This window comes from Saimiri boliviensis, chromosome 4, assembly GCF_048565385.1.
Source record: "Saimiri boliviensis isolate mSaiBol1 chromosome 4, mSaiBol1.pri, whole genome shotgun sequence".
NCBI lineage: Eukaryota > Metazoa > Chordata > Mammalia > Primates > Cebidae > Saimiri > Saimiri boliviensis.
In genome coordinates, this window is record NC_133452.1 from 21,530,161 (window position 1) to 21,546,835 (window position 16,675).

Sequence of the window (16,675 nt, forward strand, 5' to 3'; positions counted from 1 at the left end):
CTGGGCTAGCCTTCAGCTGCTGATGAGTATGTCATCGTCAACAGAGTGCTGCTGGAGGCAGGGACTTCTCTGTCAGCTTGCCACATCAACAACTGCACAAACTAGTTTTCTGCCAAAACCCACACAGATTCCACCTAAACGATGCTGAGGAAGCTGATACTGCCAGTAATAAGAGGCCACCTTGAGTGTATTCCTTTCCTGACCACCTTGTCACTGTGACAGATGTCAGACTTAGCATCACTCGAGTTGGGCCATTACGGGCTTGGAAAGCTACTGCCATTTCTGATTGCAGCTTCTCCCAGCCAAAAAAACACACGGTGCCCAGGGACTGTGCCAAATGTGGAGAGATACGGGCAACTTCCCTGCTGTTCACAAACACCAACGTCCCAATCCCCAGCAGAAGGAGCGGCTGTGGGCCAAACACACGGTTCCTGGAAGGGCCCATTTGGTGCTAAATCAAAACTCTCACCATAGTTGTAAACGTGAATCATAATCTCTGTTTATACTGCTGAATTTTTACCCATCTGTACTCTCTGTTGTCTTTATGAAAACTAACTGGCCCCAAAGACACTTTATCAAATGTATTATTCCAGTCAGGATCCGGGTGATTAAATCCTAGAGAAAGAGCTTGACATCCAGTCCAGAAAGTTAATTACTAATATAATTATCAAACCGTTTTATTTTTCAGGGGTAAGTCAAGCCACTCTGTGGGCTGAGTGTCCTTTTGTTTGTTCTCCAGCTGATACATCATTAGCTCTTAAGGACAATGCATTTGTTGACTTTTTAAAGCCAAACACAAATATCTAAGTATCTATTCTATCTGCAGACTATTTCCTCAGTCTCCAAAATTCACCCAGAAGACTTAGAATGAAACAAAGCCATAAACCAATTCAACCCATCACCCAAAATTCTCTGTCCTCAAGGCCATTTTCTAATTGACTTTTTCTAGAGCGAACGCTACAAATCTAATGCTACTTTTCCCCTGTAAAATGTTTGAGGCTTCTAATATGTTACTGCGTATTTCCTCTTCTGCTTTTAACAGATTATTTCTTCTCAAAGCCATCTCGCATTCAGCTTTGACAGGGCTGCTGATAAACACAGAAAGAAATTGGCCGGGCGCAGTGGCTCATGCCTGTAATCCCAACACTTTGGGAGGCTGAGGCGGGTAGATCAGGAGTTCAAGGCCAGCCTGACCAACATGGTGAAACCCTGCCTCTACTAAATACAAAAAATTAGCTGGGAGTGGTAGCACACACCTGTAATCCCAGCCACTCGGGAGGCTAAGGCAGGAAAATCGCTTGAACCTGGGAGGTAGAGGTTGCAGTGGGCCAAGATGGCACCATTGTACTTTAACCTGGGCAACAAGAGCAAAACTCTGTCTCAAAAAAAGAAAGAAAGAAAGAAATTAATTATTAGACCACAGGTCCTCAGACTTGAAGTTGCTCCAACCAAACAGCCGAAGGGAAGGCAGAATTGAAAGATTAGAAATATATGTAAAATTCTGACGCAATAAAAGGGAACATTACAGATGGGAAGTCACAGCTTTTCAAGGAAATTAGTTCCCATCAGGAGTCAAGTGTGTGATGAGCTAAGCATGGTGAGAGGGAACTTTCAGCAGGCTGACGGTGTTGTGTGCGTAGCCTAAACGATGACTAACTTCAAAACACAACTAACACAGACATCTACACTCCAGAGTCATGTGACTGACACATGAAACATCTGACACCTAACCTGATCCTTGCCAGCTTTACAATTTCCCTGTTCCACTGCAACTTGTCTGGAACTTCATAGAAAGAGAATGTGAATATGCCAACTTGGGGTCTTACTTGCTAACTACAATTCAAAGAATGAATAGTCACGCTTCCAGCCCGGCTTGAATCAGCTCCCATCAATTTTACCCACCACCAAATTCTTGCACCTTTGATGGGAACTAATTAAGCTCATGTGGTGTTTTTTCCCCCCAGACTGTCTTTTGTGGTTCTGAAACAGAGCGCACCAAATTAGCCCCATCTGTCTAAATGAGAAGGAGATTGTTTATCCCACTGACAGGCAAGCTTTCTCTCCTACCTGGAAGCTGCCTTCCAAGGTTCCCAAACACCAGGGGATGACGATGGTAACCCCAACTCCTAACCAACTAGAATCCTGAGAAGAGCAGTTTAGTGTTGAGCCAACCATCTTCTGCCAGTTTGCAGCAATCATTTCCTCACACAGTAAAACATCTGAGGACGCCACAAAGAATCCTACCAGACTTTCAATCTAGGCAAGAATTGCAGCGTTCAAGAATTCAGGGCATTATGCAATATTTAAGTTGTCCTGTGGTGATCTTGACAAAATGAAAGTATTTTTTCATTAACTCTGCTCCATCAGGAGAGCCTAATGAATTTTAAGAATGTGGGCCGGGCACGGTGGCTCACGCCTGTAATCCCAGCACTTTGCGAAGCCGAGGCAGGTGGATCACGAGACCAGGAGATCAAGACTATCCTGGCCAACATGGTGAAACCCCATCCCTACTAAAAATACAAAAAGTAACTGGGTTGTGGTGGCGTGCGCCTGTAATCCCAGCTACTTGGGAGGCTGATGAGGCACAAGAACGAGCGGGACTCTGAGAGAAAAGAAAAGAAATAAAAGAAGAGAGTGTGGGGGAGTCTTTAGACACATGAAGTTACTTTCCTCTAAAGGAGGAAAGAACCCCAGCATTCACAAATGTGAAGGGACAAAGTTAAAGGAAAGAAGCCCTTGACAACAGTGCCGCCCGCCTGGGCCGAGGCGTCAGGCTCCCCAGGTGGTGGCTCTCGGCCCCTGATGACACTTCTCAGCCTCAGTCAACTCCCATCCCTGCAACTACTAAATGGGTGAACATAAAACAAAGAGAATCAATTACTATTTGGCAGTCATGATATCGTGTTACTCCTAATCCAAGGAATCTTTACTTGGTTAAGAAAAGAAATAATAGTACATAAGAACATCGTAGTCTTACAGTGGAAACAGACTGTGTTCACTTATAGAATATACAGCAGTGGTTCCCAACCACCTGCTGGGTCCTTTATATGAGAGGAACCACAGAACCCTAGTATATAACATGAAAGTAATTATTAACAAAAGAATTCCCTGTTCTTAATTAGTTCTAAATTAGTTACTTAATTATTATTTTTGTGCGTGTGCTCACCCTAAGTAGATAAATAGGAGATGGGAGGAGGATACATTAGGATTCAATTGAATCAGCAGTTTTTAAAACATTTTTTAAAGGCAGAGGAACTCTGTTATTTAAAACATATCCATGCAATCCCCCACTATATGAGATGGCACAAACGGAACGGGTCTGGATAGGGAGATGCAGAGGGTTGAACATCTTCTTCTGCCTCAACCCCACTACTTAAGGACGTCCTAAGGTTGGCATAATGAAACAAAACTATTTGAAAGGCATGAAACTAAAATAAATCCAACAGTAAGATATTTAAGCTGATAAATGCAGAAGCTTCAGTATGATATTTTATAACAAATATACAATTTTCAGCTACTAGTACACATATAAATTATATATATAGCACTACGTTATTTAGTTACTGTTTATCACATACAAGTCCAAATGTGCCACTGATTATACACATAAACGTTTTCACAAGCAGCCAAATTTATTTCAATGCACCTGAGCGAGAGGAGAATATAGCCATGAAAGATGGTAATGGCAAAGAAGCCTCAAGGACAGGGAATATGAGCTATAATAAAAAGTTAAGTAATAAAGGAAGAAGCGATTTTTAAAAATATATAGATACAGAATTGTTTTGCTGATTTTTTTTTTACAAAAGTATCTTGCATAGTGGACTGGTTTTGCGGATTTTTAAATGCCCACAAAAACACTGAAAGGATACTGCCTAAAATGCCAACGTGGTGATTGCTAGGTGAGTGACTACAGGTGATTTATTGTTCCTTTAAATTTTATCTTGCTTTCCAAAGAAAGAAAAGAAAAAAGAGAAAAGAAAAAGGAAACATTAATGGGGGTGGGGGGAACTAGCCTAGACACCCTTTGGGCTTAGAGTCACTAAAAAATATAGTATACACTGGTGAATAGTAAAAAGCATACTTCTCCCTTGAGTTAAAAAAATAAAATAAAAATCTATTCTTTCAACGAATGCAAAGGTTCCATCCTATTGCCCCAGCCAACACTCACTCAGTTTGATATCTGCAGCAGAACTGGGTCAGTCCTTTAGGGATCTGAACTCTTTACCCGACACGAGTGCGGCAGCCTACCGATTGACACCCCAGGAACTTCGAGCACCGGGAGAAGGACCAGGGATAAGCCCAAAGCAGAGCAGCCCGGCTCACAGAAGCACCTCCCCAGGGCCCCCACTCACCACTTCCAGGTCTTGGGAAACCCGCCGTTTCCGCAGCTCCTCCATCCTCTCGCACACGTCGGAGAAACAGGTGTTATAATAATCTGCATACTGCTGCGCCAGGTCATCGATGTTTCCCAGTGAACCGTCCTGAAAGGGTAGAAACCCGAAGGCGATCAGGTCAGTTCACCCTGGAAAAGCCCACAGCCATCGGACCTCCCTCTATGCAGAGTTTACGGTAATAATGGCTGGCATGTAAGTAGGCAACATCAGTGCCAGCTTATTTTACATACAAGATCTCCTACTCCTCAGGACGGCCCTCTGAGAGGGACCTGTTTCTTCCCTGACTTGTATTGATGGGTAAACAGCAGCTCAAAGAAGTAAAGCCATGAATCCCAGGACTAAGAAGCAGAGAGGCCAGCTCTCCAATCTGGGACGGCTGGTGCCGTCTTCAACCCCCATCTCTCTACCTGCCTAGCAGAGCTAAAAGAGAAAACCCCAAGGAAGCACCTTCGGTAAAGATGCAGTGTGAGGAAAAGGCCCCTAATGCCAGTGTGGCCCCTGGCCTACACTACCACCTCCTGGGGAGCCCATAAAAGAGACAGATGTTAGGACCCCTCCCAGGGATTCTGATAGGAGCCTGAGAATTCAGGAACCAAAGGAGGATTGCATCTGAGACAAATCTCACTGCGCCTCTCAGGAGACCCTCAGAACAGTGGAAAAACTTTTTATTCATTAGTCATTAGTGTTCATTAATATTCATTATTATTATTATGGTCATCAGTATTCATATTCTTCATTAGACTTATTATTCATTAGGCATTCCAAGTCCAGGTGCAAGAGTACATGTTACAAATTCACCTGCATAAATGAGTAAACATGTCACTTGTTTTTTTCGCAAGGCAAGTGCCATGTAATTGCTCTAGAGCTCATTCTGAGTTTCTACCCAGCTTCACTGCGCCCGGTACTGCTTAAGTGGCCTAAGGCACATATCTTAGCCCCCGAGGAACACTGGAATAATCACAGCACCTACTTCAGTGAGGACTACTGGAATAACACGTGTGACGCACTTAGATCTTAGCTGGCTCGTGTAGTCCACCCGGCATATAAGTGTTAAAAAATCACTGCCAGACTGTGTTCCACACTATAGTCTTCCTTTAGAGCAATGGAGTTTTAGGTACACATCTGAACATAGAGGGAGGATGACAGAAATGCTCTGTACATTTGTAAGTTATGCCATTTCTTCTATCAATTCATTCATTCAGAAAGACCTCTCCCTCTCCTTGGCTCTTTTTATCTTAACCTCTCAACATGTCTGCTCTTTGGTATAAATAAAACTTTACCAAGACAAATGAGGAAACTCCAACTTTTAGAGCTCCTAAAACCACACGCACATTTTCCATTCTATAGACTACTTGCCAACCCCTTTGGTTATTTAATGTTGGTGCGCTGCCCATAGCAACACACGCCTAACACTGCAACACACGGTTTACACGCCTAAAGTAGGCTTAGATGCAAGCGGGGTTTGGCAGTTGGATTTCTCCCAAAGCCTTTCGGTCAAAGACCTACACCCTGGTGAGGAAGTCTGGGGCAGACCAAGGATCATCTCTACCCTACATCTACATTCACTGATTTTACAGAACTGAGGGACAGGAGAAACAGAAATGGGAAAAAATGATGCTTTAGAAAAAAGCTCCCTGCTGGCCAGGCGCAGTGGCTCACGCCTGTAATCCTAGCACTTTGGGAGGCCAAGGTTGTCAGATTACGAGGTCAGGAGTTTGAGACCAGACTGACCAACATGGTGAACCCTGTCTTTACTAAAAATATAGAAATTCCCCGGGCATGGTGGCACATGTCTGTAGTCCCAGCTACTCGGGAGGCTGAGGCAGGAGAATAGCTTGAACCCGGGAGGTGGAGGTTGCAGTGAGCCGAGATAGCGCCACTGTACTCCAGCCTGGGCGACACAGCAAGATTCCATCTCAAAAAAAAAAAAAAAAAAACCAAACAAACAAAAAACAACGAACTCCTTGCTTCTCCACCAATAACATGTTCTGCATTTGAGCTGATTGTCTTAGAGTTCCTAGCACAGTGTGGAGGCAGGAAGGACTCTTCTAAGGCCAGTAAGAAATGTGTCTGGACAAAAGTTACTCCTTCACTATGGTCAGTCTTGTCTGTCTGAGTCGACAGCCAGGACTGACACGGCAGGCAAGGTGGGAGACCCCCTCCTCTTCAAATGTCTATTTTCAAGTGTCCAGCAGAAAAATAACAAAGGTCAAGACAGAATCTGCTGCTGCCCCTCTGAGAACATGCACCGTGGTGCTCAGCCTCCCAGCCTCCGCAGTACTGCCTCCAGGAGAGGAAACTGCCTGAAAACAGAATCGGGGCCTGGCTTGGTGGCTCATGCCTGTAATCCCAGCACTCTGGGAGGCCGAGGGGGGTGGATCACCTGAGACCAGGAGTTTGAGACCATTCTGGCCAACATGGTGAAACGCCATCTCTACTAAAAATACAAAAACTAGCCGGGCATGGTGGTGCACACCTGTAATCCCAACTACTCAGGAGGCTGAGGCACGAGAATCGCTTGAACTCAGGAGGCAGAAGTTGCAGTGGGCTAAGATCACACCACTGTACTTCAGCTTGGAAGACAGAGTGAGACTGTCTCAAAAACAAAATAAAAGCGCAGACTCTGTCTTGGGAGAAGAGGGAGCCAGGACAGAATGTCTTAGGTGGGGTTCCTGAAATACGACGATAAACTGATATTAGGATCCTGAGGATCCCCGACTCATCGCTACTCAACCACACATGTCCTGGGGTCACAACTCGACCAGCTCCATCTCTGGCCTCCCAATGGCCCAACCTTGCCCAACCTGCCACCCCAATGACCTTGCTCACAAATCTGACCGAGTCCCCCTGCTTAGAGCTTTCCATGCCCATCACCCAACCTACAGTATAAACCCCAAACATCCCAGCCCTCAGTTCCCTTCACCTGCATGCCGTAGAGGCCTCCAAGGACCCAGAGAGCAACGAGCAGCTTCTCCAGGAGCCACAAAGCAGGTCTTCTCCCATGCTCCCCCTTAACCCCATCAACACACGCCCGCAGGAGAACTGAGAGAACTCCTGGAGGAAACTTGAGGAGAGAAGGAGGGCAGCAGGGAATGGCTTCTGACCATCAGCTCCTGACAGCCGCGACTAGGAGAGCAAAGCGCCAGGCCCTGGGAGACAAGGGCTGGATGCCACAGCTGCCTCAGCTATCGAAGAAAGCACCTGGGCCAGGTGCAGTGGCTCACACCTATAATCCCAGCACGCTGGGAGGCTGAGGCAGGCAGATCATTTGGGGTCAGGAGTTTGAAACCAGCCTGGTCAACATGGTGAAACCCCGTCTCTACTAAAAATACAAAAATTAGCCCAGCGTGTTGGTGGGTGCCTGTAATCCCAGCTACTCAGGAGGTTGAGGCAGAAGAATCTCTCGAGCCCGGGAGGCGAAGGCTGCAGTGAGCAGAGATCGTGCCACTGCAATCCAGCCTGGGCTGGGGCAACAAGGCAGAACTCCATCTCAAACCAAAAAAAAAGCAAACACCCAGGCAGTTCCCAGGACAGACGGAGCTGGGCTACCTTCAGCACCAGGACATCCACCCTGATTTACCTAGAGAAGTTTGCTGACACTTCAAAGAAACAAAGTGCTCACCATCCCTGTTCACCACGGAGCCTCTCCTAGTTTCTTAGCTCCTTTTCCCAGCAGAGACTGAGAAACACAAAGGAGCTCCCTTCCATGTGTGAGTTCAAGGGCAGAGGGGAGCAACTTTACCTGAAGACACATTTTTATGAGTTAGAGACCTGATCCCTATCACAACCAGGGCCCCTGGAAGATCCTGGGGTCTTCAGAGTTGTCTTGGTCTCTCAGGAATGTGATGCTATCCTCATCCAGAAACTTCTGACTTCATCCAGCCAGGAAACAAAACACACCTGCCACTTTGACCAAATAGAAAGTCCACGTGGGCGCTGAGGCTCTGGCGGACCGCTGGTGGTCATGGCCTCCCGCTTACCCTCAACCACGCTAACATTAAAGCAGTTCATAAGAAGGCAACAAGTTCTTCTCTACAGAAGGATTTTGCAAACAATTGGGCAAATTCCAAATGATTCTGATCACAAAAAACAGAAGGATTGGGCAAGGGAAGAATTCAGAAGAAACCAAAGTGCCACCGAAGAGGGCACAACCCGGGTGGTGATTACTCAAGGCAATATGCAGCTCAAGGAGTTTGAAAAAACACTTGCTTTAGCAAAATCTATAGCATTATTCTGAAGGATTTTCAAAGTCTCCGTGTGTTTTGTTGCATTTAGGATTAATGATGGACAGCACAAAGCCCAGTCTTACTATTTGTATGTGCAGTATTTGGTGATAGAGAGCAAAGGAAAATACATCAAAACAGTTGCCTTAACACTGAAAAACATACTCTGCATTTTGAAAATGTTTATGGATGTCTCAGCAGTTTTTTAAAGAAGCAAAAACCACTAATGAATGGCCAGTTGGCACATGAAAAGATGCTGGATATAGCCGGGCGCGGTGGCTCAAGCCTGTAATCCCAGCACTTTGGGAGGCCGAGGCGGGTGGATCACGAGGTCAAGAGATCGAGACCATCCTGGTCAACATGGTGAAACCCCGTCTCTACTAAAAATACAAAAAATTAGCTGGGCGTGGTGGCGTGTGCCTGTAATCCCAGCTACTCAGGAGGCGGAGGCAGGAGAATTGCCTGAACCCAGGAGGCGGAGGTTGCGGTGAGATCGGGCCATTGCACTCCAGCCTGGGTGACAAGAGCGAAACTCTGTCTCAAAAAAAAAAAAAAAAAAAAAGATGGATATAATCATTAGGGAAGTGTGGATCAGGCGGGGTTCAGTGGCCCACGCTTGTCATCCCAGTACTTTAGGAGGCCGAGGTAAGTGGATCACTGAAGTCAGGAGTTCGAGACCAGCCTGGCCAACATGGTAAAACCTCATCTCTACTAAAAACACAAAAATTAGTGTGGCATTGTGGTGCATGCCTAGAGAACCAGCTACTCTGGAGACTGAGGCAGGAAAATCACTTGAACCCAGGAAGCAGAGGTTACAGTGAGCTGACATCATGCCACTGCATTCCAGCCTGCTGACAGAGTGAGACTCCATCTCCAAAAAAAAAAAAAAACTATGAGATATCACTTCACATTCACTAGATTGGCTATAATTAAAAAGAGAAATAATAACAAGAGTTGGTGAAGATAAGCAGAAATTGGAACCCTCATACACTCCTGGTGGGAATGTCAAATGGTGCAGCCACGTCAGGAAACAGACTGTCAGTTCCTCAAAAGATGAAAGAGAGCTGCTGTATGATTTAGCAATTCTACCCCTAGGCCCATAACCATTATTTGGCAGTAAAAAGAAACAAAGGACTGATCTATGCTAACACTGGACAAAACGTGAAAATGTTAAGTGAAAGAAGCCAGTCACAAAAGATCACATGATTCCATCTATATGAAACGTCCAGAATAGGCAGAAAGATTAGTGGTTGCCTAGGCTGGCTGTAGGTGGACTGGCATAACTGCTAATGGGTGTAGGGTTTCTATTCAGGGTGATGAAAATATCCTACAGTTAGCTTGTGGTGTAGGTTGCACAACTCTGAATATACGCAAATCCACTGAGTTGTACATTTTAAAGGTAAGATACGAATTGTATCTCAATAAAACTGTTATGGAAAAAAAAAAGAAAAGAAAGAAAGTCTATGTCTCCCAGTGCCCAAGTGACCTTGTTAAGGGTGTTACAGCTTACACACTAGCCTGAGGCTTGCTGTTCTGGAATAGAAATCCATCACTCTCTCTGTCTCTCACACAGAGGTGTATTCCAACATGGAATACTGGTTTCTTTCTTAAACAACAACTTTCACGTTTGTGAACCATCCTACTTACCACAACCAACCATCTCTTAGACTAACCAAGACCACTGGAAAAAAATTATTTGTGTACTGTTCATACAATTATTTATAAAGCTTTGTCCAAACTGCTTTCTTCCCCTTTTTCTCTTCTCTCTTACATATCCTAAGAACATTCTGAAGATGTGGAAAAACCAAACTCAATGTGTTCTACGCCTTACACAGAGATGACTTTTGATACCAGACGTGGTTGGGGAGGAGAGTTGGGTCCCCTCCCTCCACCCTCCAAAGAAGCAGGAAGTTCTGCAGCGAACACCAGCTGGGTGTCTTCCAGTGCAAATCCGACACTACCAGACTGGAGACTGCCTCATATCCCACAGATTGAAGGCTCAGTCCCACAAGACTGCTCTTCACTTCTGATGCCAGAAGCAAGCTCCAGGTTGTTTTACTAGCTACACATAGGGGTTTCCACGACCCCCTTTTTGGGCTCAATTAATTTGCTAGAGTGGCTCAGAAAACTTGAAGAAACACCACACTTACATTTACCGACTTATTTTAAAGGAATTCACAAAGGATACCTACTAACACCAGATGAACAGATGCACAGGGCGGAATATAAGGGAAGAGAGTTAGAGCTTCCCTGCCCTCTCCAGATGCTCCACCCTATGCAAACCTCCACATGAAGCTCCCAGAACTCAGTCTTTTTGGAGTTCTTACGGAAGCTTCATAATGTAGGCATGATTGATTAAATCAAAGGCCATTGACTATCAGCTCAGCTTTCAGCTCCTCTCCCCTTCCCTTAGGTTGGGAGGTGGGACTGAAAGCCCCAACCCTCTAATCCAGCCTGGATCTTTCCTGTGACCAGCCCCATTCTGAAGCTACCCAGAGTGGCTAGCCATCAGTCAATCATTAGCATACCAAAAAGACACTTATCACTTCAGCAATTAAAGGGTTTTAGGAGTTGTTTGCCAGAAAAAAAAGATTAAGACCAACTCTTTATTTCACAGTATCGTAAAACCAACAAGCCAGTAAAACCAACAAGCCAACTCTATACTCGGGTTCTAAACTTTGCAAGCTGCTGATCAAACTTTGTCTTCCCCACGAGTGAAATTCTCTATCCCATTCTCAATCACTCGAAACTCCCCCAATAATTTGGAGACCTGAAAAATATATTTGTTGCTCCCCAGGAAAAGAGCAGCTGTTCAACTCAACTCAGGCCAAAGAAAGCCAGCGTTTCACACCCTACAACATGCCGTAATAGCCACTAATAGCCACTTCACACTCCGGATAGTAATTTAGAAGAGGGTGGCACAGCTGCTTTTACATCGTCCCAAATTACTTTCCAGATGTGCAGTCAGTCCCCATCATTACCGCTTTCATCAGTCCTGATGATTTAAACGCCAGGAAAGGCAACAGAATAAAAGAATGTACATGTGTATTTTTAAGAGTGGGTCTTGTCTGCCATCCCACAAAAAGAATCCTTTACATTCCAATCAATGAAACCAACTAACTACCTGATTATTTTCTTTACCCACTCAAAATTCAGGTTTTAAAAAATCAAATCATAAGAATAATCATCATTCCTATGTTATATGGGGGCGTGAGGAAACATTGGGAGTGATAAATGTGTTATGATGTTGATGATAGTTGATGGTAGTGGCCTATACTTATTCCCAAACTCAAATATGCACAGCTTTTTACATACCAATCATATCTCAATAAAGCAGTTTTTAAAAAGCCATGATCTTGACTGGACAAAGTGGCTCATGCCTGTAATCCCAGCACTTTGGGAGACTGAGGCAGGTAGATCACAAGGTCAGGAGTTCAAGACCAGCCTGGCCAGGATGGTGAAACCCCATTTCTACTGAAAATACAAAAATTAGTTTGGTGCAGTGGCAGGTGCCTGTAATCCCAGGTACCGGGGGCAGGGGGTGGCTGAAGCAGAGAACTGCTTGAATCCTGGAAGGCAGAGGTTGCAGTGAGTCGAGATCATGCCACTGCACTCCAGCCTGAGCGACAGAGCAAGACTAAATCTCGGCCGGGCGCGGTGGCTCAAGCCTGTAATCCCAGCACTTTGGGAGACCGAGGTGGGTGGGTCACGAGGTTGAGAGATCAAGACCATCCTGGTCAACATGGTGAAACCCCGTCTCTACTAAAAATACGAAACATTAGCTGGGCATGGTGGTGCATGCCTGTAATCCCCAGCTACTCAGGAGGCTAAGGCAGGAGAATTGCCTGAACCCAGGAGGCGGAGGTTGCGGTGAGCCGAGATGGCGCCATTGCACTCCAGCCTGGGTAACAAGAGCGAAACTCCGTCTCAAATAAATAATTAAATAAATAAAAATAAAAATAAAAAGACTCAATCTCAAGAAAAAAAAAAAAGAAAGCCATGTCCTTTCAGGACTGTCTGACAATGTCTGCATTATTTTTATTCAGCTTGTTCCTTGAGATAGCTACAGACCTACTCCATAAAAATATTTAATTTTACTAAAAATACTGGCAACATGAGCATGTAGGAAATTTCAGTAGTGCAGCTGAGGTTTCAACAGGCCCACATACGTATCTTTACAGAAACACAAAGTCTATGTCTGAGTCAACATCCCATCATACTAATGTAAAGCACTGACTTTAAATAAGACTTTAAATCATCTCTGCATTTATTAGAACAAATATGATTAAAACACTGAAATGGATTCCTTTTAAACCTTTTCTTTAATTAGTCCGAAAGTTTCTGGACTGGGGTTGATTACTTGCCTCATCTGTTTCACTTCTTTCTTATTTTCCCCCTTTGGTTCTCTGGCATTAAGCTTAAGCAATTTTAGTTCAAGATTAGGAACATGGGAAAATTTTATTTCCTCAAAATAATTTTTAAAGAAAATTGTGAAATTTTGAGTCACACAATCTTTTTATAAGAATTTTTCCACCCCTGTCTTTAAAAATAAGAAAAGCGATACATGCAGATTCAAGTTCTGTTTCCTTTTCTTATTACAGAATCTGGTCACAGCATCTGTCCATAAATATGGCAATCCATTTCACTTGCTGCAGACTTAAATCTGTCGAGCTACAGCCAGTGTCAGCTCAGCAGACGACAAACTTGCGTAACCTTCCCCCAAAGCCACAGAGCTCATTTGTCCCAAACACCAGTCTTTCATACAACCAAGATAAAAATACAGAGATAACAGGCATTGTACTGAACAGTTCAGATCGGGTGGACTGCTGCTGCAATTAAGGAGAAAAGACACAGAGCACTGTTCCCTCAACAATCGGTTTCACAGTATTTCTGAGATTTATCCCAATTCACTTCTGTCTCTGGAAAATGGAAAACCTAAAACTACCAGGAAAAAACAAAAGTCATTTGTATCATTACTTTTGTTATTTCTGCTCTTCTTTCCCCAGATGTTACTTCCAGTTTAGAATAAGTTGGCAGGCTTGGGAGGGGAAAAAAAAATAAAAGGAAAAGATAATCATTTGAAAATATCAGGAGATACAGTGTGCTCTGTAGCATGCAGATCGTATGCAAATGAACGTGTGGTCCTCCTAGTTCACGGATCTATGAAGTTTTCCCCAAGGGAAAACTCAGGCGTTGCTCTAACTCCCCAAAGCTGTAATGAAGATAGACTCCTGGAACTCATTCATTGTTTCTCTACCTTTTCTGTCCTTAATAAGTGTGTATGTGTGTGTGTGTGTGTATATATATATATATATATATAAAATATAAATTCTGTTATATTTACATTACTCCTTGTTTGAAGAGGGATAGATGGATATATATATATATATATATATATATATATATATATATATAGCCCCTCTAAGCTAAATCCACTAAAAAAGGAAATCGAAACCTAACTGATTTTTTAAATGACATCACAAGGTGTTTTTACTCTTCATTAGATTGTTTAAAGATTTTTGAGGCAATAAACAGTTTTAGCAACCTTTCAGGTGAAACTGCTACAACCATAAACATGACTTTAATTCTGGTTTTCTTGTTCGGCCTCACTTAATCCGTGCAATGTTACTGTTCTCACCAGCTCTGTCATCACTTCCTGCCACCTCACTGTTGTTCTGGAGAAATTCAGACTGTAATAACTGATCTCAAATACTTTTCTCTGAGGTATCCTTCCCAGCGCTTCTTCAGATGGTTTGAGCTGTAAGGATAGTATGTCTCGGGAAAAAGTTGTAACATGTAACAATGAAAAACATGACCGAGGAACATATTAGGTCATGCAAATGGCAAGTGAGGACCCCAGGGGCACACCCATAGGGCAGGTGGCTGGAGTGGGGCTTATTTCATATCTTCCATCCCCTCTCCCCAAAACGCCCAGAGCAGCCTGCCAGCACCCACGTCTAATCCTCGCTTTGGCATATATGGTCATGGCGATGCCATTGCCCATAGGCGGATCCCGGTGACCACAAATCCCTCCTGAAGAATGAATGGCATCCCAGAAGACAGGACTGACAACACCCTCCTTTCTCGGAGCTCTCTTAGCTCCTGCTTCTAGGTCTCCAAATAACTAAGGAAAAAGTATCAGGGAAAAAATCGGAGCACAGAATCCCCCTCGATGTATCTATATTTATTTATGCATATACATTACAGCTATGTACAGCTAGAAGCGCTTCTTAACATCAATTATATCCATTTATAACTACAATCATATTTATGTTAAAAATACACATGGTGGGGTGGGGTGCAGTGGCTCACGCCTGTAATCCTTGCATTTTGGGAGGCCAAGGCAGGCGGATCACCTGAGGTCAGGAGTTTGAGACCAGCCTGGTCAACATGGTGAAACCCTGTCTCTGCTAAAAAATATAAAAATTAGCCAGGAGTGGTGATGGGCACTTGTAATCCCAGTTACTGAGGAGGCTGGGGCTGGAGAATCACTTGAACCTGAACCCAGGAGGCAGAGGTTGCAGTGAGCTGAGATCGTGCCACTGCACTCCAGCCTGGGCGACAGAGTGAGACCCTGCCTCAAAAAGGCCATTTTAAATGATTTTTAAAAGTTTACACTAAAAGTGACAAGTTCTTTCCTGGGCCCAAATGGATAAGCAAATGCAGCGTCATTCACCCTGCAGATCATGACCCATTAGGGGCTACATGGGTTGAGGCTGGATGAGAGAAGCAAAATGGCTACGGGTGATGTGGGAGCTGCTGAAGCAGCTGGCACTGCCTGCTGCCTCTGTGCCTAGCACTGACTTAGGGTCACTCTAGGTCAGCCAGCCTGGCAGTTATGAAGGAAGCTGGATACGAATGAGAGCAAGGACAAAAGAGAGCCCATGACAACACTGGGACCATGAAGACCACTGGAGTCCATGTGTTTCTCATCAACTCCAACCTCGATGCCATGGGTGACCCACAGAGAAGCTAGCACTCTTCACAATGGACCCACACACATGGCTCAGGACAGAGAAGGCAGAAATGCGGCAAGTTCTGGAGCTGCTGTGGATTCAGATGCCATCTCATGCCGGCAAGGTAAGCTAGCATATCGGTGACAACATGAGCAAGCAGTCACAATGCCTGGTATCCCACCAACCTTCAGAGTCTGAAATATATGCTGTGGATTAGCTTCCAGCTCCCAAATCTCACACAAGTTGTCTTTTGCAAAGGTCACTAACCCAGAACCACACTGGAAAGGGTGAACATAGTACAAGCCCCCCAAGAGTCTTAGGATAAATGTAAACATTTGAAACCTACATTTGTTTAAATGGTATTGCATAGCACATCAGAAGAGCACAGATAGGCCAAGCATGGTGGCTCACAACTGTAATCTCAGCACTTTAAGGAGGCCAAGGTGGGTAGACCACTTGAGGTCAGGAGTTTGAGACCAGCCTGGCCAATCAAAATGGTGAAACTCCATCTCTACTTTAAAAAATACAAAAATAATCAAGACATGGTGGCACATGCCTGTAATCCCAGCTATTCAGGAGGCTGAGGCCAGAGAATCACTTGAACCCGTGAGGCAGAGGCTGCAGTGAGCCGAGATCGCGTCATTGCACTCCAGCCTGGGTGACAGAGCAAGACTGCATCTCAAAAAACAAACCAACCCTGTCCCCACTAAAAATACAAAAATTAGCCAAGCCTGGTGGCGGGTGCCTGTAATCCCAGCTACTCGGGAGGCTGAGGCAGGAGAACCACTTGAGCACAGGAGGCGGAGGCTGCCGTGAGTTGAGATCACACCACTGCACTCCGGCCTGTGCAACAGAGCAAGACTGTGAGAGACAGAGAGAGAGGGAGGGAGGGAGGAAAGAGGGAGGGAGGAAAGAGGGAGGGAGGGAGGGAGGAAAGAGGGAGGGAGGAAGGGAGGGAGGAAGGGAGGGAGGGAAAGAAAGGAGAGAAAGAAAGTCACTGATGGAATTCACCTCTTAGGCAACAGTCACGGGGCCCACACTGTCTCTATTTTAGAACCCCACTCACTGCCTGTGGGTTTCCCTATCGCTCTCCGCCCCTCCT

At 44.8% G+C, this 16,675-nt stretch overlaps 1 protein-coding gene and 1 pseudogene across 4 annotated transcripts in view; one reads left to right on the top strand and one right to left on the bottom strand.

The window, feature by feature from the left end:
* Positions 1-16,675, bottom strand: part of SASH1 (SAM and SH3 domain containing 1) — a 283,962-nt gene that overhangs the window by 154,911 nt on the left and 112,376 nt on the right. For all 4 annotated transcript variants that reach the window (XM_074397302.1, XM_074397301.1, XM_074397300.1 and 1 more), the window contains exon 2: positions 4,353-4,481. In XM_074397302.1, coding sequence (XP_074253403.1) covers positions 4,353-4,481 — 129 coding nt within the window. The remainder of the gene's footprint in view (positions 1-4,352; positions 4,482-16,675) is intronic.
* Positions 8,359-8,631, top strand: LOC104651187 (LYR motif-containing protein 2 pseudogene; annotated as a pseudogene).